The sequence below is a fragment of the Sebastes fasciatus genome, chromosome 15 (genome assembly GCF_043250625.1).
Source record: "Sebastes fasciatus isolate fSebFas1 chromosome 15, fSebFas1.pri, whole genome shotgun sequence".
In the NCBI taxonomy this organism is placed as follows: Eukaryota; Metazoa; Chordata; class Actinopteri; order Perciformes; family Sebastidae; genus Sebastes; species Sebastes fasciatus.
In genome coordinates, this window is record NC_133809.1 from 4,335,303 (window position 1) to 4,362,340 (window position 27,038).

Sequence of the window (27,038 nt, forward strand, 5' to 3'; positions counted from 1 at the left end):
GAGAGAGAAAGCCTTCCATTACGCCGCGCAGACGGTACCAGGGTTTATTATTTTAGCTCTCCTGGCAAAATAGCATAAGGAGAGAGAGGGGTGAGGGAGGGGGGGAGACGTGGGAGGGAGCCGAGTTTGGTTTCTATATTAGATGTGTCAGCTGCCCTGGATGTGGGGGGGCTTTAAACAGAAGCGCATGTGAGGGCACGAGAAGACATCCTGGACCTTTTCTGAACGAAGCGGCGACGGAGCAAAGATGATGAATCAACCAGCTGAGAGAGAAAGAAGATGAGGCGGAGATTATTATACTCACATTGTACTATACTGTAGGGGTGTAGGAAAATATCGATACACATGAGTATCGCGATATTATGTTTTGCGATTTTTAATCAACCTCTTAAAAATCTGACAGCCCGCCTGCTGACCTGGCTGCTATTCTGTCTGTCGGAGGTTGTAGCGGGCTCAGTTTTAAAGCTAGAGTGAAGAGTCCGGCATCACATGAAACTAGAAAACCCGAGGAATCCATTGGTACCAACCTTATCATAGTAGCTTGTCGCGAAGGAAGCTAAATAACGCTACAAATTTACGCTAAATTTTGGCGAAGAAAAACGTGCATGGACGTTTTCAAACGGGTCCCTTGACCTCTGACCTCCAGAGATGTGAATGTAAATGGGTTCTATGGGTACCCACGAGTCTCCCCTTTACAGACATGCCCACTTTATGATAATCACATGCAGTATGCATACTGGGGTCCCTAAACAGTCTTGAATCACATAAATTGGATATCACTGTAAAGCTGAGACTCCAATGAGTGTGATGATGTTAGTCCCCATAGTAGCCATTTCATTGTAGTGACTTCTTTTTACTCAGATTTTATACATATGGTGTGTCTTTATACCAGTTTTCCTAAAATTAGATTTTAAAAAAATCGCAATCTATTGAATAGTTCCCCCTGCATCGTGGTACGTATCGTATCGCCAGATTCTTGCCGATACACATCCCAGACTATGCTGTACTTAATTATGGTCAAGCCAATAAAGCTAATTGGGATTTGTCCAGGCAGACACAAAGAAGAAGAAGAGGAGGGATGGAGGATGAAGGGACAGAGAGAACAGATGTGTAACTACGAGGAAGGAGGGAGAGAAAGAGGAAGACAGAGGGAGGAAGAAGATGAAAGAGACACACAATGACAAGCACGGAGGTAAGCACATACACACTCACTGCCTCTCTCCCCCTCACACACACACACACACACACACACACACACACACACACACACACACACACGCGATGTTGAACACTGTCTGTTGGCTCTCTGTTTCCATTCACAGAAATGTAAATGGGGTGCAGCAGAGCCAGACAGGACAGCTCTGCTTCTGGTTAGCGGTCAGAGAGAGACGGAGGGAGACGGAGAATTTCAATTAGCCCAATATTTAACCCAAATAAAACATCCTATAAAAAGACAAACCCCTGAGTAGATGTAGAAGAGTTAGTGACCATAAACTGGCCGTTGAAACTGGTCGGCATCGGAGAGAATGGCTGGACGGAACAAAGAGAGTTTGTCTCCGTTGTGGAACAGGAGGAGTTCGAACAAGTTGCCCAAAAAACAAAGAAATCAGAGAAGAATTTGTTCTCAAATTCAACCTGATAATCACCGACTCTCTAACCCCCAACAGACTAACTAACTCAATCCCTTCTGGGAGGAGACAGCACTACAGTAGAACTGGCAGGAGAATACGATACTGCATGTCGCATGTCTTATATTTTATTATTCATTATTCATATTCTATTGTTTATATGTGACTCTTTGCTTTGGCAACATGATTGATCCATAACGTCATACCAATAATAGAGTTTACCATGTCAGATGCGTAACAACATATTGATAAATCGAGACATATCATAAGGTCACATAGGTTTGAATGTGAAGTTAAGTGGTTGTCTACATGAGTGGGAGCTGGTGTGATGTAGTAGAGCTGCAACGATTAATCGATTAGTTGTCAACTATTAAATCAATCGCCAACTATTTGGATAATCGATTAATCGGTTTGAGTCATTTGTTTAAAGAAAAAAAGTCTAAATTCTCTGATTCCAGCTTCTTAAATGTGAATATTTCATGGTTTTCTTTACTCCTCTAAGACAGTAAACTGAATATCTTTGAGTTGTGGACAAAACAAGACATTTGAGGACACTGATCGACGTTTTTCTCCATTTTATGACATTTTATAAACCAAACAACTAATGGATTAATCATGTTGTTTCAGGTTACAACAGGTGAGACGATGGAGTAAGATGCATGAATCCAGTTTGATACCATGAAGTTTGAAAGCTCATCAAACGCCTAAACACGGCACAGAGTGATCCTCTGTGTTGACGCCCCGTCTGTGTCCAGTCTATGTGGTCTCACTTAAATAAATCGTGCCGTGCTTTTTCACGCGGTGCTAAAGGAGGAACAACAGAACCGAAACAGGACAACAGTTGAGCAAATACAAGTACAGTAACACCAGTAACTGTGTTTGTGTGTGTGGATGAAGAGCCATTTGGGGAGAAGACGGGGAGTGAAGGGGCTGAGTGATGGGTGAGACAGATCAAGCCTGGATTGTCTCTCTCTCTCTCTTTGTGTGTGTGTGTGTGTGTGTGTGTTGGACTCCTTACAGCTCGGCACACAACCTGCCATCTGTTTGCCTCTGCCAGCAACAAAACACACTCTTCCAATGGGGTTGGCACAAAGCAGCGACACACACACACACACACACACACACACACACACACACACACACGCAAACATGTTTATACATGCATGAGGACGGCGTATATTGGCTCCTTTTTTTGCAAATGCCATCCATCACAACAGCTCAATGATCAGAATTATGCAATTATACCAACAGTGTCCATAAATCCAGATGTCAGAGAGCGAGAGAGAGAGAGCGAGAGAGAGAGAGAGAGAGAGAGAACAGACGGTTGAAAGGAGACATTCAATGAAACAACATCAACCAGTCGCTTCACAGCACAAACATATTTTGTCAGATTTAACTGCAGCTCCAGCTGACTTAACCCCCCCGACTCCCCCTTTCCCCGCGCGCCCTCCAAAAGCAGTCCTCCTGATACGACACAACGAGCCTCTTTGTTCCCCTCCATGTTTGCCTTATCTGTTAAGTATCTCAACAATTTCCTTAAGGGGAGCTTTGTAATTAAAAACTCACCGTATGTCAACGCCGCTGTCAGCCAGCGGACTGAGAAGCAGCCAGAGGACATGTACAGGTGTGTGTGTGTGACATACTGTAGAGTGTGTGTGTGTACGTGCTGCAAAGACATCATCAGGCCTTTAAAGGGCTCCCAAACTGATGGAGGTTTGAAAAAAGCCAAAATAAAAAGGAGATTTAAAGCTTAAGGGAGCGAAAGTGAAAAGAGACACGAAGGACTAAAAAAAAAAAATCCCAGTGCTGAAAAGGTGGTCGGGGGTTAGACGTGAGCAGAGAACACACAGACAGGTCTGTGTTTTCATCCATAATTCATCGGGTGACATGCAGAGAGGGTTTCAAAGGGCATTAATGAGGTGTATTAATACATACATAGCCGTGGCCTGCAGACAAGGTTCGTACGAAGGCCCCTGGCTGACAATGACCTATTGATCTACAGCTGTCTGCTAATTCTTTCCATACACACGGTGAGAGCTCGCCGAGGTGTACGTTTAACCCAAACCTGACACAGTCTGAGGACTGCTGGGAGGATTTTACACTCTGTGACTACAGATGAAGGGATAACAGCTCTTAGTTGACTAACACTAAATAAACTAAGAACTAAAATAAATAATTCAGCATGAAAAAAACATTAAAAATGACTAAAGAAATCTCAATCGACGAAGACCAAAACAACGGATTAGTCGACTAATCAACTAAGAGGGAGCAGCCCTATTACTGTCATAGTCAAGAGATGTCAGAATACCCCTTTTCCTTCCCGATACCCCAGCTAGCATGTCGGCCGATACCAAGTACCAAGTTTCATTGTATTTTTTGTTTCTTTTAACTAGTTTAAAGTAGGTTGTATGTACATTTATAAAGAGATTTGTAAATTTTTTCGTGCCTACCTCGTGTCTTTTTTGTGTGAGAGATACTAGTTTTTTGTTATCTATGTAAATTGCTTCTGTAACACCGCAATTTCCCTTTAGTGATCAATAAAGCCAGTCTATCTATCTATCTATTTCCATCATCAGTTTTGGATGTTTTTCCCGGAGCTGATGATGGAGTGAGCCATCTCGCCTCTTTCTCATCTGCAAATGTGCAGTACCGATCAGGCAGGATGTACGGATCGTGTAGCGAGTGGAACATGTTGTTGTTGTTGTTGTTCCAGCTGATAAATGATATGATAACATGATATTGGATCGGTGCATAGACCCGCATACTTGCCGATATCCCCAAGCCAGCATTTCAGACTGCATTGGAGGCATTTCCAATACTGGTATCAGCATCGGAACAACTCTAGTCAATCAATGAATTAAAGCCATAAATAACTGAGAGCTGAGTAGCTGTTTGATATTTTTCAATCCTACAGTAGCAATATGAAACCTGTGTTGGGGTAGTATAAATACGTAAACAAGATTAAAAACCTGACCTGACATTCAATGCCAGCTTTCGGTACTTGACAGGTTTCAAAATGTTAGAACCAAAAAAGTATTGAGGTTCAACACCCGAACCCTGGTCCTGAAATATGAGCAACATTTTGTTTCACAAATTAGTCTGATTCAAGCTTTCACTTCAGTCACTGATCTGATATGAAAACCATTTTGCTAAGCAACAGGCTTTTTCCATTAGTGCTCAGCTGTGTGTTATCCTTGGAAAAATACTGCGTCTAGACAGTAAAACTCTGCGAGTGCTTAATGAAAATCTCCCTCATACATAATGTGAAAGATGACACAGCGCAGAGTAGAACACGTTCAAATGGTACTGAAAATAGACTCTTTACAGTGTCATGTTTTTAAGGTCTTACAGATGATCATTGAGTGACTGTAAGATCCTCAACAGGTTACAATATGAACTCATTTTTAGAGGTGTTTAGCTGTAAATCCTGATTGACTTCCAGGAGTCCAGGAGAAGCCTGATCTCCTGGTAAACAGGACTCGGAGTCGTGTTTAATGTTTAATTCCCATCCAACAAAGTGTCTTAAGTGTCTGCTGGATTAAGTGCCTGATGGACTGAGGATAGAACAGCCATTGTTCGACGGATCGTCATTCTCCAGAGCTTATTTGGCCTGCACGCTTCCCACGCTCGCCAAAAGATTTCTTGATAATGTTGCCAGGGAAATGAACATTCACGCAGAGACTCAGAAAGCCAGAGAGTGTTGCTTGCAGAGGAAAGAGAAACCGCTCGGAGTAACTTTACGCTCAAGTTGGGATGAACGGTCCAATTTTCCCGTAAAAAGCCCACACATGGAGCACAGCTCATTTACATAATGGGATGATTAAAGGGTAGCGAGTGCCCCAGAGAAGATTACACCATCATCATACTGGAGAAAAGAACCTCCTGGTATCTCTTCAGGAGGAGAAACACGCTTCTGATCAGCAAGACTGTCCAGGTGGAAACGTGTCTGCTGGGTATTTATGTCCGATATTACTGTTTGTTACCAAATGTTTGTAAAGGCCGGACAAGAAGAAAGGAAGACAAGAAAGTTGTCAACCAGACTACAGACCTGCTGATTCCTGCTGGGTCAAACTGAAGTTTATATCTGTTATATCTTTTGTTTCCTTAAAGTAACTAGAAGTGCAGTCGGAGAGATGAATCCAAAGTGCTTCCATTAGTAGGACGGTTTTCTCTACACCGACTCACTGGAAGGAGAATACTTTTCACACTGAAATCTTTCCTCCTGAGACGAGCTGAATAACAGCTGGCTGTTTTCACTGAAGTTCTGCACTGAAGCTGCTGGATGAACACACTGCATGCTGGATTACAGTACAAACACACACATACAGTATACACACTGCCTTCAGGACAACACCGGCACTATCAAAGACTTACAGATCACAGGAGAGGCTTTCAAAAGACAAGTGTGTCTGTTAGACAGAGAGAGAGGAGGAGAGGAGAGGAGAGGAGAGTGGTAGGGAAGAAAAATGAAAGTTGACAGAGAAAAATAAACAAGAAGAGAGAGGAGTGACACTGTGAGTTTGTGTGTGTGTGTGTGTGTGTGTGTGTGTGTGTGTGTGTGTGTGTGTGTAAGTGTGTGTGTCTGTGAATTGTAGAGCCTGAGCGTAAATCCGTGGATGGCGTGTTTTAACGAGTCTCCTAATGACCCAAACAACCCCTACTGACATTTACAGTCCTTGCCAGGTGGGGGGGAGGCAGGGGGTCAGTGACCTCACACACACACACACCACACACACACACACACACACACACACACACACACACACACACAGACGCACACAGTCATGTTTCCATCACTTTAGAGGACATTACACTGACTTACATTCATTTCCTGGAGACTTACCCTAACCATAACCGCTATTTGCCTAATCCTATCCCTTAAAGGCCCTGACGCACCAATCCGACGGACAGTTTGGAGCCGTCGGTGAGCGTCTGTCGGTGTAGCTTTTGCGCTGTGTCCCGCAACCGTCGGCTCTAGTCTGCCCGTGTCGCAGGTTTTTTGCCCGATTCAGCATGTTGAATCGGCGGAGGAGCTCGTCGGTGAGAGAAATCCCTCTGATTGGCTGTTCAGCTTAAACGAATCAGTGCACAAGAAGAGAAACGGACGTGAGGGAAGCGACCAAAAGAGTAAAGTCACACAGAAGGCTCTTTTCATTTTCCATCTTCATCTCATCTGATATTTTCACAACGACATGTCCGTCTGGAATGAAGCTAAGTGGTGAGTGAGAGTGGTGTGAAAATGGTCGGCAAACGCCGCTTTGTTTCATGTAACGTATCAGAACAACGACTTGTATATTCGCCATCCTTTGTCTTCTGGTTTCCCTTTTTTGAATGATGAATACAGACTACCGCCACCTGCTGGTGTGGAGAGTTATTTCCTCTCCCGTGGTAACTGGCCTTCGGCAGTAGTCTTTGCGGAGTGTTCAAGTACAACTTGTTGGCCAAGACAAAGATGACGTGAGGCGACGCAACAGTCGGCTTTCATCGCCGCTAGTTCTCTAATGTCGGGTTGGTGTGTCTGGGTCTTTTTTTCCAACCTTAAACCAAGTCTTCACCCTAAAATGTAATGATTCACGTTACACACATGCGGTCCTTTTCTGTCTCTAAAAATGACACATATATTTGCTTTCCTCTCTGGTTGAAGGGCAAAATGACCACACACACACACCCACGCTGTCTCTTTCTCTTCACACACACATACATGTATACACACAGACTCTCCGCTGTCCTTTCATTTTTATCGTTCTCTCTTTTCATCTTCTTTTACTGCCTCCCTTTCATAATCCTCGTCTACTCATACAGACATAACATTCACTTAACTGCAGACTCCACGTTGGCCTGCTCTGTTACACGCACACACACGCACGCATACGCACACGCACACACACACACACACACACATGGCTGAAAACTGAACGTGTTGAATTTATATGTCTGCCGTTTCACAGAGAAACGTCGTAGCGGAGGAGCCACATATTTCATCTGAGCTCCATGGGGGGGACGGACCTGCGGGACGACGGGGAGTGTGTGTGGTCAGTAAATACAGAGCGGAGAAAAACGACACACACAGCCTCTGTTCTTTGTCATCAGTCTCTCACATGGGTCAACTTGACATTTTATCTCACACAGACTCAGCGACGACTTCAACATTTGTTCCAGAGAGCATTTCAGAAGTAGAGTAGTTCTGTTTTTTTGGGGGTCATTTTTTAAAATGAAATAATAATCTGTGTGTGCGGCATTCCGGGAGATAAAACCTCGATCTGTACCACATTTCTTAAGTCATTATATACCATTACTTATTACACGGCCTTGCTGAATACTCGATTCTGAATCACGGCGTTCTACAGTCTGTTATTTCTTCATAACAGACCGTTGCTAAGTATAACAGATCGTTGCTATGGGCGCAGTTCTGATGTCTTACTCTAGTGGACTGTTTTTTGTGTCAAATTGTTGATTTCTTACTGAGTAGCCGTGTAATAATCGGGATAATGTACAGCAAGCGGGTCATTGTTGTGAAATAAACAGTGCCGTATCGTCCTGTTGTGGTTTATTTCACAACAATGACAATGGTACGTTACATACCATTACTTCAGCAGCTTATCAAACAAATACTATTTGTTGTTTTCTGATCAATAAAAGTTGTTTTTCTTCGATAGAAGGCGATCGTCAGTGGTCACATTTACCTCTGACAGCTCAGTGACAACACTTAAACAACCTTGAATTATTAATAAGGTTGTCCAAATGGCAGCACAATTACTTTTAATTTATATTTACATGCATGTTGTAAACTTCCAAGGGCATTTGTGTCCTTAACACCTGCTAATTTCTGACCCTGAAACAGATACGCACATTAATCTACACCCCCACACAGTCACACACACACACACACACACACACACACACACACACACACATAAACACAGAGCATTACACACAGAAAACACAAACCCAAGTGACAACTTTGCCCAGCGCTGTGGCGGCTGAGGGGAAATTGTGCCATCTGCCAGTAAACGACAGTCATTTTGTCCCCACTGCTCGTCCATCTGTGGACGCGGGGGGAACGCCGCTGGAGGCCTCGGGGGCCGCGGGGGAAGACGAGACGCAGGCCGGAGATGCAGCCTACCGGGCGCAGAGGCCGCTGTGTGACGGCTTCACCGCCTTCGTTACCTCCTGATTATATAGACACATGCAAAAACTACCAGAGGATACAAGAGGATACTGTGAAGGTTTAAGCTTAAGTAGGATGACCATGAGATTCAATATTTAAGGTTGCACGATTTCAAGATCTTCTCGACTGATTAAGCTTTTAAAAAATCCGTCCACAGATTATCAGAAGGAGTAGATTATCAGATCGACCCGAGAGAGAAGCTAATAAATCATCGCTGCTGGTAAAACCTTCCAACTTGCAGCTGGACGTCAATTCATCTTAGACATTAATTCATTTTCTCAACTTGTAGAGGAACACGTAATCCTTCAAGTGACCTGAAGACTGAAGATATAAGTTTTCATTTTCATCCAGTTCCTTTTAGATTCAGGTTTTCCAGACTGTTTTTCAGCAACCTCTATCACATCAAAGGTGGTCGACACTGACTGAAAGGGTCAAATAATGACTTTTCCAGCATCACACTGAGCCCAAAAAACGCTCCATCTCACCAAGAAACGTCTCTGATGGAAACAAGACCGCACATGTTATCACCTGACCGTCATCCACATATGAATCATCGCACCCCAACATGACAAAACACTAGCAACTTGAAACAATATCCTCCTCAGAGCGGCTGTATATATATATTTCTTCGTGTCTGCATACCACACCGGTACACGGAGATCACAGCCTGAACACCCCGCCACCCAGAGGGGGTTTAAAAAAAAAAAAAAAAACACGCTCTGCTTTTTTGGATGATGCCAAGCATGATAGGATGTGATGGCTCCCAGCAGGGAAGGCAATCAGGCGGACAGAATCACAACACGTCTATTGTAACTTTGAGGTTTTACAGACCGAGGAGAGGAGAGAGTGGAATTCACACACAGGTAGTAGAGGGCGGTCACATCAGGCTCACGCAGAACGGCTTTTTTTTGGGGCAAGTCCATGTCAAGTCAAAATGCAAGTCTTTAAGACTACATTCCTTCTGAAGCTGTGTTAATCACACTTTTTTTGCATAGTTGAGACCAAATCCTCTCAATGCAAAGTCTACTTTTTCTTGTTCCAGGCGTTTTCCAGGTGAAAACTTGAGTTAAGAATGTTTCTGTCAAGTCTTCAGGTGGTGAAGTCTAAAGTAAGTCGAGTGTAACAGCAGTCAAGTCCAAGTCAAGTCTAAAGTCCTCATTTTCGTTCTCATTTTTCGTTTTAATGCTAAATGCAGTACCTGTGTTGTTAATTGATTTCCAATAATAAATACATACATAAATTTGCATAAAGCATAAAGCATATTTGTCCACTCCCATGTTGATAAGAGTATTAAATACTTGACAAATCTCCCTTCAAGGTACATTTTGAACAGATTAATCACGATTAACTATGATTGCGAATACATATTTTTATCGACTGACAGCCCTAGTCTCTACATCTCCGGTCTGACATCAGTTATTGGGAAGACAGTCCTGATATGTGACGACACACACCACAAACTGTATGTCCATGTCACACACATCCAGAGAGCACCCGGCTCCTCATCTCTCTTAATGCACTGTAGCGTGTAAAGTGTGTCAAAGACTCATTTTAAATAACTCTCACATAAAAAGAAAAAAGGGGGAAGAGGAAAAAAAAACAACGCTTGGCCTACGCCTCAGAAACAGATTTACTCTGCTGTGTTAGTTTTTTTTGCGCAATATGAGAGAGATTAAAGCAAACACAGTCGACGTTTACTTTGGACTGATCTTTGGGTATTTCTCCGCCTCAAGAACAAAGAGGGAAAATCGCGCTAAGCTCAGCGAACCAAGAAGACTCCAATTAAATCCTCCTCGTAAAAAAAAGAAAAAAAAAAGAGAAAGACTCCGCCACATTCAAATAAACAATAAATGTGCCTTTTGAAATGCTCCTATTTGAAGTGATGAACACACAGAAAACCGAGCGTTCTTCTAAGCAGATGCCATATTAGCGTGTAAAATGAAGCGTGGAACAAGTGAGGAGGAGAAGCGAATGTGTCTGAGCAGCTAAACATGGTCTTTCTGGTTTTATGACGGAGTGTGGAGCCAGCTTGAGAGGGGAGTTCTTCTGAGCTGTGTTTTTGTTGTCGTGGTGCAAGAAAAGTGTCGCTTTAGGTTTTCTTTTCTCACCTCACGTGTGAGCAAAGACGCTTGTTCAGTCCAAAACCAGAAGACGTTCAGTTCACAGTGATGTACAACAGAGCAAAGCAGCCAATCCTAACATTTCAGAGGATGGAACCAGTCAATATTTGCCATTTTTGCCAATCAATTCATCACCTCTCTAGTGTCTTGAAGACAATGAGACAATCAGCAGTGGTATCAGCAGCACTACTGCGTACGAGTATGGGATTGATATTGCGTCCTACCTGTGGGCTGAGCGGTGGGCAGATGGGCCGGAGCGACGCAGAGAGGCAGGAGGAAGGAAAGCCAGAGCGAGCACCACAGAGCCGTCATTCCTCCGGACGACGAGGCGAGACGCAGAGCAGCGAGGCCCGACTCGGACTCAGACGACATCCTCCGTTCGCATGCTGTCCGGCAGAACGGCGGCCTCCGAAGACGCCGCAAGAAACTATCCAACGACTCCCCGTCACTGACCTGAAAAACAAGAGGAGAAATCAGTGAAGTCTGGATGTTCATCGTGGCTCAGGTAGAGCATGCAATCAACTCTGAACCTCTGCAGAGAAGCGCCTCGGGGTCTGCACACATGCTACCATACGGATATATATATGGACCTGACATTCCTCACAGATTTCAAGGATTAGAGTGGAAATCCTTCTTCGCAGTTTTTCTCAGAAACTTTCTCAGAGCACCTGGTCGTTAAGATGGGCGGATAGGAGCTCTTTATATTTGGAAAGTACCGTACCCCCAGCCTGGAACACAAGTTCATTAACCAATCGGGTTGAGGAAGGAGGAAAAGTCACATTATTCACACCTAAACAGCCTTCCTCCTCCTCCTCCTCATCCACGCAACTCCTTTTTTCCGCTTGAGAAACTTCTTCTACGTGGTTTAGCAACCGATTGACACACATTCACTAATCTTCCTGTAGGATGAGGAATGCCGAAATCTACAGTGTCAGTTGCCCAACGTGCCCGGCGGCTCGCAGGAGGAGGAGGAGGTAGGAGGTAGGAGGAAGGAGGAAGGAGGAAGGAGGAAGGAGGAGGGAGCGTGACGGCTACGGCGAGCGGCGGCGGAGTGCTCTGCTCTCTGTTTGCTTTAGCAGGGAGAAGCTGGAATGCACTGAGGTTTTGAGGAGAAAGCTGTGAGCGAGGTGCCCAGAAAAGCAAAACCCCCCCACATGCACGCACACACACACACACCAAACACCAACTGTTAGCTTAAACTTAAGGGGCTCTGTCCAGCTTCAGAATAGCCTTGGCTGTGAGACGTCGTCCACCCCCCCCGACAAAAACAGACGCACAGGTTTTGGCGAACACACAAACATTTCAGAGTGCTTCTGCACACAGAGGTGTATTGTACACACAGTCCAGAGAAAGGTTGTGTTGTCTTAAGTCTTAACAGTGCTGGTTTTCTTTCTCTCCGAGGACCTGCGAGTGACCCAGTCCTTGCTCAGCACAAACCGGAGCCCGGGCCGGCTCTGTTTGCACATTATCGCTGTTCCAACACAGAAAAAACACCAACTTCACAAGACACACATGATAGGTGCTGTGTTTAGATTAGACTCTATCAGCCTGTTATGTTCTCTGTACGCAGCTCTTCTTCTGCTCTCTCAGCCCATCCTCAGCTTCTTACAACACAGGACGCCTACACGCTGCTGCGTCGTGTTTATACAGCACGATAAGGCCTTCGCTCTGCAGGCGTGTAGGTAGCTGATTGCAGGCCTCTACCATTGGAAACTTTTGTTTTCTCTGGCACACACACACCTAAAGAAAAAACGCAGCTTTTTTACAACTACTTCACCTCGAAAGCTGACAAAGTCTTCGGAGTTGTCAGATCTGTTTAGACAAGTAGCACAAGAGAAGAAACAACCAGACTTCTCTGGTGACAGGTAATAGTTGAGACTATACGTCGTGTACAAAGTGAATCTGAGGAGCAGCCAAGTGTTGCAACGTGATTGATGGCATGAAACTGGAACAAATTAAATGGCGCAGTAGGTAATATATGCCCTTTCTTGACTAAACAGTAACCTCATATCCTCTAGTTCTAGAAATATTGAGTGATGAAACTCTACTAAGAAGTTTTCACACCAAAGTGGAGATGCTAGACATTGGAAATGAACTCCTCACAGACCCCACAGCCAACCAGAAACACTTTGATTTCACTTAACAACCCCAAGAAGAAGAAGAAGAGGTGGAGGAGGAGGCGATCCTAACAGACCCAGCGAGGAGTTCAAAGCCTCCAAAGTGTTTTCATGCTAATATTTTCTTAAAGCATGAAAGGGAAACACAAACCACGGCGGTGAATAATACATGAACATTAATCATGCAGAACTATCCTCACATTGTAATCGCTCGGAGGCAGAAAGAAACGCTTTAACCGAGGTTCATCCCTCTCTCCATCCCCTCCCCTGTGAGGATCAATGCGAGGCGGTCACATGCTAGTCACACCTCTCCGGAGTGTCAGTAATCTTTAATAATTAAGCCGGAGAACCAACAGCCGGGGCCGGATCGACTTTGTCATTTTGGGGAAAAGGGGGATTAGAGGTTTTTTTGGGAGAGCACAAGTGCAAACAGCCGCCGGGTAGTAGTAGTGGTGGAGGGAAAGATAGACACACTAGTGGGTAACCTTCCATATCACGTCTCTTTCTTCTTCTAGTCCTGTCTCTCTCTCTCGTCCCCTCACTGCTCTTTCATCACATCACCACTCAAAACACACTCAAACGCACCCTCAGGTGAGAGGAGATATCGATCAGAGAGAGCTCTGCAGTTTAAAGCTGTCAGAGAGTTGTCTCGTCATGTGTCCACCTACACCGCACGGGTAAAAGACTACACCTGTCCACACATGTGTCCTCTGCATGAAACAGAGAAGGACACTTTAGTTTATCTGGGATAAATAGATGAAATAGAATAAGAAGCCACCAGAAAAAAAGGTTGATTTAAACACCAAGATAACTCTCTTTGAGATTGTGAACATTACAGCAGGTACCATGGGAAATTAAAAAGATATTAGAATGCGTAATGAGGTTAATATAAAGTGTTTTAACTACCTCAGACACATTATGAGACCTTAAAGGGTTATTACAGTGAAGCAATGGGGATAAGGGAAAATCATTAAGTTACTTGTCGACTTTCTTTTGAATGTTACGGACTCAGTTAGAGTTCATGCAGAATAAAGGACTGTTAAGGCATGAAATACTACGATTTAAGACCAATAAAGTTCAGATGGAAGATAGGAGATCTTATAGAGATGCAATAAGGCCAGATAAGGTCACTGCTGCAACACATACAGCTTTTATTATTGGAATATTACAGTGAATTAGTGTTTGAACATGAAAAAGATCAGCTCTTCTTCTCAAATAAAACACGTTTGTGGCTAATGAATGCTCTATTCTGGAGGAAAAAAAGAGGAATGCTCTGAGGCCAAAGTCTGTAATGAAAAGAGGCAATCAGAGGGTGAATGTGTGTTTGAGGCTCCCTCTGATTGAAAACGCTGCGCATTTCTCGGGTCAATAGATGCAATTAATTTGCAGCATTAGTCAAACTACTATCACCAGCACGCTTGTTTTATGGCTCTCGTATTTAATAGGCTGAAGTCCCAAATCTCATTTCATCCCCCACCCATCCTCCTCTCTCCAAGGATGCTATAATCCGGTGATTTTCTCCGGTGATGGTTCGACATGGTGGGAGTGAAAGCTGAAGCTGAGTGGCCAAAATCACCATCTGAATCCGATTGAAGCGCATGTGTTTGAAGAGGGATGACTGATCTGCTGCTGAGGAGAGAGAAGAACCGCACAGATCCTTCATTCAAAGGGAGGAAGAGGAGGAGGAGAAAAAAAGAAAAGTGGTGCTTTCTGGAGAAACTTCAGAGATGATGAGAGGCTGATGTGTAATTCATATAATTCATATTTCTGCTGCTAAACCGGAGAAGACGTCACTGTTGCAGCAAGGAGAGGAGAGGAGAAAAGAAAAGGCGTGTTCGACCTATAACGAGCAATAGAGAGTCAATATTTGACTTTCTCACAGTTAAATATTTGATTATTGATAAATGGATCAATCAGTTTTGAGCCATTAATGTCAAATTTGTGGAGTAGATGTAAAAGAAAAATGCAACCACAGAACCAGTTTTTTAAAAAACTTATTAAGTGTAATTAGACTGAAGCCCAATATTATATTATTAATGTTCATCATGCACACTATTTTAATTACAGGCCTGCATGGTGATTATCCTGACTGGGATTTAAGAGCATCTCAAATCTGAAAGATTGTACAAAATTAGACTGCATCCTCAACCCATCCTGATGGACACAGAAACGTGCGTAATTTCACAATTCATCCATCTGATTTTACGCGTTTTCGCCTCCTCCTCATTCATTCCAGGGATTTTCTAGAAAGTGTCAATATTTTAAAAGTGGACAGAATGACTTTGGATTTAGAGAAAAAGTTGATTTCCATTGAAAATAAAGAAATGATTAGTTTCAGGTGAAAATGAATTTAATTTCCAGTCCCGCAGTGTGAGTCATTTCAGTGCAGGAAGAAAACTTGTGCGCGCATTCTCCAAACCGAGATCATGGAATTACGCGCAGAAAGCGACTCCGCAGACTCCGGCTGAGACGCGCCTATTGCGCACAAACCTGCAGACCAGCAGACCTGCAGACCGGAGACCTCCAGACCTCCAGACTTCCAGACCTGCAGACCTACAGACCGGAGACCTACAGACATCCAGACCTGTAGACGGCCGAGCCACAACGTTCCTTCTGCGGCACCTGTGCGCTGTCACCGGCCGTGGAGCTGCTCCTGCTGCTCCACACACACTGTCTGCACATTACACACCCTCTTGAGTCCAGAGCTCAACCTGTCTGACTCACATCTACAAGGAAGTGGAGCTATTTTCTCTAAATGTCTCAGAGGCTGCGCAGAGTTTTGCATGAATAATAATAATAATAATAATAATAATAATAATAATACTAATACTAATAGGTGCTTACCCAAAGTATCCCGTTTTGACAGCAGTCTTTCAGATGTCCCCAAGCATTCAGAAGATATTATTCTCCAGTAAACTTCATAAAAAACCCACAAAACTACTTTAAAATCCGTAAGTCCTCGCGCCTCATGGAGCACTTTTGGCGACAGTGGAAAGAAGAAAAAAAGAAAAGTGAGAAATCCTCCTCACGAGTTCACAGAGAGAGTCCTGGATCTGTCCTGGATCCAGAGTCCTGTGCTGCTGTGAAGACAACTTCTGTCCACTAAATCCTGCTGTCCACCGCGCGCTGCTGTCCAAAGTGTCCAAACCTCCAGAGAGCCTTCATCCTGTGAGGAGGAGGAAGAGGAGACGAGGCGGACTTTACGCAGTGACCGCGGCTCCTCGTCAGTCGGTGTGTTTCGTTGCCTCGTTGCTGAACCAACCCGGACTGGTGTCTCTGCTCCGCTGGCTGCCGGTGAAGTACTGTGAGCTGCACGCTGCTGCAGTCAATTAAGACAGGCTGGAGGACACGAGGACTTCCTCTCTGCACCTTCAAAATAAAACCTCAACCCATGAACCAGTGACGCAATGCTTTACTGAATGCACAAGCAAGAGCGAAGTAATGATAGGCTATGTGAAGTGGAATACGCAGAAAACAAGAATACATTTTCCCACAAATTTCATTTTTTACTTGCAACTTGTAAACGACATGTTTGATTCAGTGTTTTTAAAATAAGAAATATGCATAATCAAGTTAGCTATATAAACGACTGGTGCTGCCAAAACACCTCATCTTTAATCCATGTGTTGCATTTTTTAAATTAAAATAATAATAAAAAAAATATTTAGCATATTAGCCTTCATCCTGCCACTATTCTGTGTTTTATTTGTAACTTGTAACAAGAACACATTTTTCCACAAATTTCATTTTTTACCTGCAACTCGTAAACGACATGTTTGATTCAGTCGATTTAAAATAAGAAATATGCATAATCATTTAGCTGAATAAACGATTAGTGCTGCCAAAACACCTCATCTTTAATCCATGTGTTGAATCTTTCAAATTAAAACTACAAATAATATTTTTATTTAGCATACATCTCAGGATATTTTATGAACATTTTAATCGATTTTTAAAAAAGCAATTTCTTGGCACTGTGCTGTTTTAAAATGTGCACGTTTTTTAATAATTGAAATAAAAAATATTTTTATTTTGCATAAAAGCTTTCATCCTCCCACCACTCTGTGTTTTTTTGTAACTTGTATCAAGATATTTTATGAACATTTTAAGAGATTTAAAAAAAAAAAAAAGAAGCAATTTCTTGGCCCTGTGCTGTTTTAAATGTGCAAGAAATAATTAAAAACTGTAATCCAAATGCAAAACATGGCAATAGTTGTATGAGTAGGCTAAATAAAAAAAAAAAGTAATTCGGGTGGATCCCAATTGAGCCATCAAAGGAATCCCAATCTGCCACGCAGCTCCACAGAAAAGACTTTTATTTTGAAGGCTGACGTGTGTTTCATTGTGTGTTGCAGACTTGACGCTCCTCTCCTCTCCTCTCCAGTCCCACCGCGGTCCGGGATTCCTCCTCTCTGCATGCCCCCTCCGGCTGCTGCCTCTCTGTGCGCCACCAGGACGCTCAGCAGCAGCAGCCAGCAGCAACAGCAGCAGCAGCAGTCAGCAGCAGCAGCAGCAGCCAGCAGCAGCAGTCAGCAGCAGCAGCAGCAGCAGCAGTCAGCAGCAGCAGCAGCCAGCAGCAATCAGCAGCAGCAGTCAGCAGCAGCAGTAGCCAGCAGCAGCAGCAGCAGCAGCAGTCAGCAGCAGCAGCCAGCAGCAATCAGCAGCAGCAGTCAGCAGCAGCAGTAGCCAGCAGCAGCAGCAGCCAGCAGCAGTAGCAGCAGCCAGCAGCAGCAGTTAGCAGCAGCAGCAGTCAGCAGTCAGCAGCAACAGCATCAGTCAGCAGCAGCAGTCAGCAGCCAGCAGCAGCAGTCAGCAGCAGCAGCAGCAGCAGCCAGCAGCAGCAACAGCAGCAGCAGTCAGCAGCAGCAGCAGCCAGCAGCAGTCAGCAGTCAGCAGCAACAGCAGCAGCAGTCAGCAGCAGCAGCAGCCAGCAGCAGTCAGCAGTCAGCAGCAACAGCAACAGCAACAGCATCAGTCAGCAGCAGCAGCAGCATCAGCCAGCAGCAGCAGCAGCAGCAGCAGCCAGCAGCAGTTAGCAGCAGCAGCAGTCAGCAGCAACAGCATCAGTCAGCAGCAGCAGCAGCATCAGCCAGCAGCAGCAGTCAGCAGCAGCAGCAGCAGCAGCAGCCAGCAGCAGCAACAGCAGCAGCAGTCAGCAGCAGCAGCAGCAGCAGCAGTCAGCAGCAGCAGCAGCAGCAGCAGCCAGCAGCAGCAGCAGCAGCAGCAGTCAGCAGCAGCAGCAGCAGCAGCCAGCAGCAATCAGCAGCAGCAGTCAGCAGCAGCAGTAGCCAGCAGCAGCAGCAGCAGCAGCAGCAGCAGTCAGCAGCAGCAGTCAGCAGCAGCAGCCAGCAGCAATCAGCAGCAGCAGTCAGCAGCAGCAGTAGCCAGCAGCAGCAGCAGCCAGCAGCAGTAGCAGCAGCCAGCAGCAGCAGTTAGCAGCAGCAGCAGTCAGCAGTCAGCAGCAACAGCATCAGTCAGCAGCAGCAGTCAGCAGCCAGCAGCAGCAGTCAGCAGCAGCAGCAGCAGCAGCTAGCAGCAGCAACAGCAGCAGCAGTCAGCAGCAGCAGCAGCCAGCAGCAGTCAGCAGTCAGCAGCAACAGCAACAGCAACAGCATCAGTCAGCAGCAGCAGCAGCATCAGCCAGCAGCAGCAGTCAGCAGCAGCAGCAGCAGCCAGCAGCAGCAGCAGCATCAGCCAGCAGCAGCAGTCAGCAGCAGCAGCAGCAGCCAGCAGCAGCAACAGCCAGCAGCAGCAGTCAGCAGCAGCAGCAGCCAGCAGCAGTAGCCATGGGGGTGGGGGATCAGATTTGGGCGTGCTGCTCCTCCGGGGCCGCTGGAGGCAGCATGTGACGCCTCCTCGCCTCCTACACTTTCCCTCTATACTTTAACTCCGTTCAGAAAAGCTCTTATGAAGCGAGGCGTTATTGAGCTTAAAAACCATCCCTGAATGCTCCACAGTCAGCGGTGGCCGGTGTGGGGGACCTGGAGGGCCTCTAGGTGGTCTCTCTGTGCAGTTTAACACAGTGATAGATACTGTGTATTACTGTGAGCACAGAATTCACGTGTCTTTTCTAGTTATCTCCAGGGGCGCCATTAAGGGATAAAATCCTGAAGGAATCAGGGGCCCCGAGCTGCACAGGGGCCCTGAACATGTCAGGATTAGAAATTACTTTGTGCTGTTTTGGGACTTTTCTCTTGTGCAGCTCCTGATTATTCACTGCATATTCTCAATAAACATTCATACATTAACTTTATTTCAGACCCGTAGGTCCATATCAGTAGAAATAAAATATAAAATACAATACGAGGACATAATCATTGCAGTTCACAGTGATTAAAATATATATAGGCATTTGTTCCAGTGTTTCCAAAAAACAAGAGGAGTACCTTGTGTCACTTTGTGTGGGCTCAGTTAATGCCATTATGATTAAATTTTTTTGAGTCAATTAACACACAATAACACATGAATTTGTTCATAAAAGTCCTCAACACAGCACGGAAGGTGGGAACATTACTAGTCACAAATATATGACTTGCTCTTGTCCATCTTGGGAGCTTGAGCAAGATTCTGAATGCATCATTCAATTGTAAACGATTAATAATAATAATAAATAAATAATAAATAAATGAATTAATAAATAAATAAACAATTAAAATAAAGGACCTACAACTTTTTTCGCACTACAGATGTGACTGTGGGACAAACGTGTGTTAAATTTGGATATATTCTGCTCTGGGTTCTGCTTACGACCAAGATTTGAATAGTTTTGAATTTTTAATTTGTTTTTATTTTATCCTGGAATATCAAGTCTGTTAAATTTCTGTGGTTCAATATCACCAGAGTTGACGGAAATTCATACTTTCTCCTTTTTTTCTGTAGTGATAGACCTATATTATAGCTAAAACTAAAACTGAAATGCATTTATGTTCATTTTAATTAATTTTTAAGCAGTTCGTTTCAGTTTTATTTTTTTATTTTTCTGAAAGGATGTAGTTTTTATTTAGTTTCAGTTACTAACAATATTTTTCACGGCTTTTTTTCGTTTTAGTTTCCATTTTAGTTTACTACAATAACCCTGGAATTATTTAAAAAGGATCCCAATTAGCTGATACCAATGGCACCTTCCTGGGGTCCGAAATCAAGTACATTGCATTTATCACAAACATACTATAAACAACATCATATTTGTGTTACACTAATAACATTAAAATTTTCCAAACATATATAAATTTCACATTCATTCACGTCATCCACAACCAGTTAGCCTCCAGGCCCATCATCAGGGAAAAAGAACAAAAACAACATACATGACCAACACTGGACCATCGATCAGCTGCTTCAGTAACGTGTTCTTCGATGGTGTCTGAATGAGGATTTGTTAGAGGATTGACGGATGTGAAGAGGGCAGCTATTCCAGTGATTGATGGCACCATAAATGACTTGTCTTTTTTAAGGCATTAGATTTTGGGTGAGGTAACATGATTTGTCCATCACCTGCTGTTCAAGTGAAATGACTGTGAACGTCTCTGCGTTTGGTAATTTGACTGTATAAAACTCGGGTTTAGTGGAATAAAAGCTTTTACTAAAGAACGTGACTGTGCTTAAGGCGAGTCTTTTCTCTACTGGTAACCATGACAGTTTATGAAGCATGCTGTCTGTGTTCGTTTTTATGGGGCAGTGTAAGAGTAGTCTTGCAGCTCTGTTCTGGGCAAATGGATACGGCCAATGTCAGAACTTCTTATGTTGTTTGGTTAAAGTTTCTGTGCCCAACAATGTAAAGAGGAAAATTGGAAAATCTTAAGACTAACGTAAACTTTCGACACTTCTTTAGAGTTTAGAAAAAGCTCAGATTGGGTTTGGTCCAGGTTATCCAATGGGAACAGATGCTGTCATGTTGTTATTTTAGTATAAATAACCTTATTTAACATCTGGTAGTGATTTACTGTTACTGTCTTTCAAATGGAACACATCGTCCCTTCATTTGTTTTATTGCTGTCTTACTGCATTCCCATTTCTCTGCTGTTAATTGTTCCCTGTTAAACATTGTTAAAGTGTAAATTATGTCATCATTACAGGCAGATTGCAACCAAACCACTGTGTGACCAGTGAGCCCTAAAGTGTGCTGAGTGAACAGTAAAATGACCATTAGCCTCCCATTTATTCTGCCTTTGGCTCTAATTACTGCTGTCAGGACAGGAGGTGAGAGCTGCTTTAAACAACACGCCAATTACTGTCATCTCCTAAACTGTGTTTTGAGAAGGCAACTTTATGACGCCATAAAGCGGAGCGGCCCTCTGCTAAGTGACCGTGAGGAGGAGGCTGGATGGGTGGATGGAGTGTGCCGCCGTCGTCGTCGTCTCTCTGTGTTTGGAGGTTCACTGTGATCTGTGACGACCCACGTCAACACATCATAAATAACAGGAACAGGACGAGCTTCATCAGGTAGACAGATTTATATCATTGTTAATTGAATATCTTTGGATTTTAGACAAAACAAATACCTTTTAAAGACTAAACCACTAAACAAGACCCCTCGTATGTCTATGTTTATGAGGTGTTGAAGAATGATTTCCTCTTCTCAGACTCTGTCATTTAAATTATTTGAAGAAGCCTGAAGAGAAAAGCTAAAACTATTCAGTATTTCACATGCAAAAGGTCTGTAAAGTCTAATTTTGTACAGTTTTTCTGATTTTAGATGCTCTTATATCCCAGTCAGGATAATCACCATGCAGCCCCGTAATTAAAATAGTGTGCATGATGAAAAGTGTGTCAAATTAGAGTTAGCACTCGGATGTTGACCTAAATGCTATTTCCAAGATGTAAAATGATATTCAAATATTAGTTTCCTGCTTTTTCTCTGGGCTTCAGTCTAATAACACTTAATACGTTTTTTAAAAAACTCGTTCTGTGGTTGCATTTTCTTTTACATCTACTCCACAAATGTGACATTAATGGCTCAAAACTGATTGATATTGACAATAAACTGAATTTACAGTACTTTACAAAATAAGTCAACGTCACTTTTAGTTTCACTTTTTAGACACGAACACCGATAGTGGCTAGAAGGGAACCAGCAAACTGTGAAACTTTTGCGAGATTGTTAAAGTTAGGCATTGATCTTGAATAGTTAAGGTTAGGATAGGTCATCAGGCAGCGAGTTGGGCAAGCAACTAACAGTACAACTTTGACATTTATAGATCACATGGAAAAAATCACACTTTTATTAATAGTCAGAATCAGGATTTTTGAAAAATGAGGCTTGTAATTGTTTTTATTAAATGTCTTCTGTATTAATTATTTTCTTTACACTGTATGTTTTTGCATATCGTTGATATTCAACTTGTTATGAGTTCATAGATACCAGATACTTGATTGTGCTCCTTGTAGTTTTTGAGATACAGCAATTTTCTCATCATACTATATCTAGACTTTGGGCAGATGGGACTACTGTTTTTTCCTATAATATAATGGAGTCTATTGTAAAAAGAGTAGTACCATCATGTGCTCAAAAACCAGATATAACAGCTCAGTGGGTAGAGTGGTCGTCCTTTAACCGCAAGGTTGGCGGTTCAAATCCCTGGCTCCTACTGTCTGCATGCCGAAGGAAAGAATGTATGGTAAGATATCCCACTACATCCAGGTGATAATGCTCGAGTGCTCATGGGAAAGTCAAACGGAGGAACAACAAGCCGTTCCCATTAAATCAAGTGAAGAAGAGGAGAGCAGACTGATGGTGAAGGCCGGGCTCGCTGACCCCCGTGGACTCCTAGTGCTCTGTGTGAGAACCGGCGGTGGGAGGGAGGCGAGCCCGGGAACAAAAGCCGGCCGGTCAGGAGGAGAGGTCATACAGATGGTGAGAATGCTCAGTCAGACAGCTCCAGTACTGATGGGCACGCTGACCAGATGACCTCTTCACACACACACACACACACACACACACACACACACACACACACACACACACACACACACACACACACAACTGCTCATGTTAGTAGGAAAAACAAAACTCCTCTCTGCACCCCCGCAACACCCCTCACGAACACACACTTACATTCCTCCCCCCCACCTCCCCGGCCCTCCAGGGAACAGATCAGCAGGAGATGAAAGGTGAGGCCTTTTCATTTAAAGTGGAGTTAAAAATTAAACAACAACAAGAAAGCCTCAGAGTCTAAGCTGCGATGACGAAGAGGGAAACTTCCAGAATAATGTGCGAAGCTCTGCAGTTTATTTGGACGGTGTTATCAGGGTGCATATTTTCACTGATAACCTCTAGAAGCTGCTAGACTGTTTTCTCTCTACGTGTTGCCTGTGTGGGCAACAGCCGATTGACTCGCGGTGGTTTTGTCTGTGAGAGGTGGACAACAGCAGCAGGACTAATCATTAACACCGGTGATTGTGGCCGGACAAAGATGCAGCTCAAAGGGAGGGCAGTCGATCACCGAGGCCGCTTCACACTCGACTAGATGCCGCTCTCTGCTCTCTGTACCGCTGACCCAGATACTACAACTGTCACAGTTCGTCTGTGGTGCCGTCACACACAAGCATACTGTAGAGCAGCGGTTCCCATCACGGGGGTCGGGAACCCTCCGCGGGGTCGTGACGAGATGAACCGGAGGGGTCGTGAGATGATTTATGGGATAGGAAAGAAGAAAAAAAACACTTCATTTGTATTAATTTTTTTCTGACTTCACTTGTCTTTGCTTTTTTGTGAAATACTGGATGATTGGTAATAAGGTTTAAGGTTTAGGAAAAGATCGTGGATTGGCTTAAATTATGGAAGTGGCGTTAATTAAGTACATAATTTACATGACAAATAAATCAAGGTTGACCTCTGGTTTCATACGGGACACGAACGCCGGTCTCCCGGGCGAATGTCCGGTACTTTTTCACCCACCCATCCACCACGACCTCCTTCCTATGCAGCGTTTACCGCTATTTATATTTCCTGGTTCACGATTACGCTTACATTACACATGCTAAATTTAACCATTTTTTACCACTCCAGAATTGATAATAAAGATCGATAATCCCTCCAAAATACCACATTAATACACCGAGACTTTGAGGAACACCATAGAAAAAGCCACGCTGTGATTTGGTTTCAAAAACTTTTGACATTTCTGCAAGAATTGCATTTTTTAGCGATTGGATGGCGAGCACTTCTGTTGTGTAAACTGCTCAGAAACCCCCTTATTGTCAATCACGCTAGGAAAGCCATCCATCCTCTGAATGCTCTAGGTCTCTAGTTTCTTGCTGTAAAGTTTCAAGAGACTGTGATTATCCTAGAGGTCACCACAGGTCATTTTAAATAAAGAAAATGGTCTCACTACAATGAAATGTCTCCTATGGGGACTAACATCATCACACATGAATACAGTTGGGCTCATTGGATCCACAAGAGTCTCAGCTTTACAGTGATACCCAAATTATGTAATTCAAGACTGTTTAGGACCCCAGTATGCAGAAATATTCAAACACACCATTTTTAGAATAGGTGGAAATAACACGTTTAAACTGCATGTTTTTTTGTCTCAAACCTAAAGTGAACATGTCTGTAAAGAGGAGACTCGTTTCATTCACATATGGAAAAATGTAGCCGTTATTTTTTGTAACATTTATTACCATCACCTTCACTCTAGCTTTAAAACCGTCCTAGAGGAGTTTAAGAGGCTTCCTTAATGAGTCGTTCTTGACTAACCCAAAATTGGACTTTTATCTTTTCTGATTGCAAAAAAAAAATATTTAATTGAAACAAGAATATTGAAGGGAACATCACTGTTTGGCAGAGTTGCTCACAACTCACAAGTAGACTCTTCTTTAGTTTTAGGAGCCACAAAACAAAAAGGTTGGGAACCACGGCTATATGTATGCACGTATGTAAAACACTTTTTTTCCAAGCAAATAAGAAAATCTGCCAATGCAATAAAATTGGGTAGGGGGGGACAACAGTAGATTCTGCATTTTTTTTTAACATTAAACTCGGTGAAATTACAGTTGAGTTCAACCAAAGCTCACTTGGTGATTGTTGGAGGGGGGCAAAAGAGGGGGGGGGGCAATCATACTCGGCAGCTTGACGGAGGTCTGCGCTCTCCGATCTTCATTCTAGTTGTAGATATTTCAGCCTGATACCAGCAAATGTTTCTACATCAGTGAATGTTTTTGCTGAATGTTTACAGAGGGGGATTTTTCTCCAGAGTATTTAAGAACGTAGGCATCTTCCCTCATTCACAAGCATTCGACGTGTGCAGCGACCACCTCGGAACACCGGGAGATGCAGTCGATGAGATAGCGAGTGTGTGCAGTGACTCCGATGTAAACACAAATTGCGATGAGCGCCCACACCTCAGAGCGAAATGAGATCAGCAGGTTTGAGAGCGCTCCGCTGAGGCTCTGTGGGGTTCCAGCACTCTGTTTGTGTCTCTCCATCTCCGCCGGCTGTAATGGCCTCAGTAATGGGAGCCTTTTTGGAGGAGAGGGTATAGAGAGAAGTGAGCCAGTCCGCCTTGTTTGGCACAGACTTTGCCATTACACTTCCCCTGAAGACCACCGAGCTGCGAGTCATTTTCAAACAGTGGCTTGACGAGAGGAGGGCTCGTCGGTGAGGGGTGCAAAACAGTTTGACAGCTTGACTCGGAGAAATACATCTAAAGACCGAGAGAGAGTAAATCACTCAGGCACACCTGGACCACTGTGCTCAGGACTGGTCCTGGATTTAGGTCCTGTGACGGGACTGTTGTCTCTTGTGGCAAGAGGAAAGTGACTGTATAGATATTAGCTCGGGCTCATTTTACCTGGACATTGGATTGGGGAGCGGAATCCGATGAAATGAGAGCTCTAAAGAGGAGGAATCATCACTCCGCACCATCTGAATTTGATGATTTGGATCCTCCTGATGCATTAAAAACCCACTGATGTGGTCCTCCGTGTAAATTAAAAGAAGTTCGTTAAAGATTATTTGCCGCTTTTCAAAGCTAGTTTGGCACAAAAGCCCTGAGGTCTTGTTGTCCGTGTTGTCCCAGCACACAGAGGCTGGTTGTTCTTCGTCTGGGCACTTGGCACGCTCCGTCCCTCTCCATCTTCTTCCAGCTCCGGCTTTACCTCCCTTCTGCTCTGATTATGAGCTGAGGTGTAAAACTGAGAGTCAATAGAGCAAACAAAACAAGCCCTCAGCTGTGTTTGCATTTGCACTCACCCAAAAAAAGAAACTCCCGAGAGTCAAAAAGCAGCTTCTAACCAACCAGCCTTCCTCTTACCAGAGAACTCAGAGAAAATCTGCTGTTTACAGGGGATAAACAACAGAAGCACTACGCCACACATTTATATTTAAACTAAATCAAACAAGAGGCAACACTCCTTGTGAGGCCAGAGAGCCAGATAAACGTCTGGCTGTGAGATGCAGCACGAGTTTCTGTGTTTGCATGGCAGCAAAAAGATTTGTAGAAATGAGAAAAAGGAGGGAAAAAAAGCCGAATCAGATAAAAAGAGGCAACATTTTCTGGTAGATTTCTCTCCCCATGCAGCCAGTACAGGTTTAAACACTTCAGTCTGATCAAACAAAGCAGCGCTATCTAATCGGTAGACCTGAACGTCAAGTGATATCTTGGTTAAATAGGCAGCTCCGAGTGCTTGGCAAGAAGCACAGAGGAGAAAAAAAAAAAGATATTAGAAAAAACACCGACCCTCAGCCTGCTGCTATCAGCTGTTGTGTGGCTGGAAGAGTTGGCCGGCTGCCTCGCTGCCAGACAGACAGACAGTGTGAAGAAAAAAAAAGCTCTGTTGAACTTTATTGAATCAAGGTGGAGATGGTGGAGACACGGATCTGGGCCTGGATTACAGCAGAATGGTACTTTCTTTTTCTCTTTCTTAACTCTCACACAGTCAATCCAAAATAGATCACAACAAGGAGAACAATGTGAGTTAAACTGAGTCACTTTAATATCACAATCACATGAATTTTACTTAAGTTCAGCAAGCGCATAATATTTCTTTCTCTCTTTCAGTT

General features: G+C 43.8%; 1 protein-coding gene across 15 annotated transcripts in view; it reads right to left on the bottom strand.

Annotated features, from left to right (window-relative positions):
- Positions 1-16,340, bottom strand: part of fgfr3 (fibroblast growth factor receptor 3) — a 79,752-nt gene extending 63,412 nt beyond the window's left edge. For all 15 annotated transcript variants that reach the window (XM_074609836.1, XM_074609834.1, XM_074609835.1 and 12 more), the window contains exons 1-2: positions 15,878-16,340; positions 11,141-11,369 (exon numbers count right to left, since the gene is read on the bottom strand). In XM_074609836.1, the coding sequence (XP_074465937.1) occupies positions 11,141-11,288 (148 nt within the window). In that variant the 5' untranslated portion in view covers positions 11,289-11,369; positions 15,878-16,340. The remainder of the gene's footprint in view (positions 1-11,140; positions 11,370-15,877) is intronic.
- Between the last annotated feature and the right edge of the window lie 10,698 nt (positions 16,341-27,038).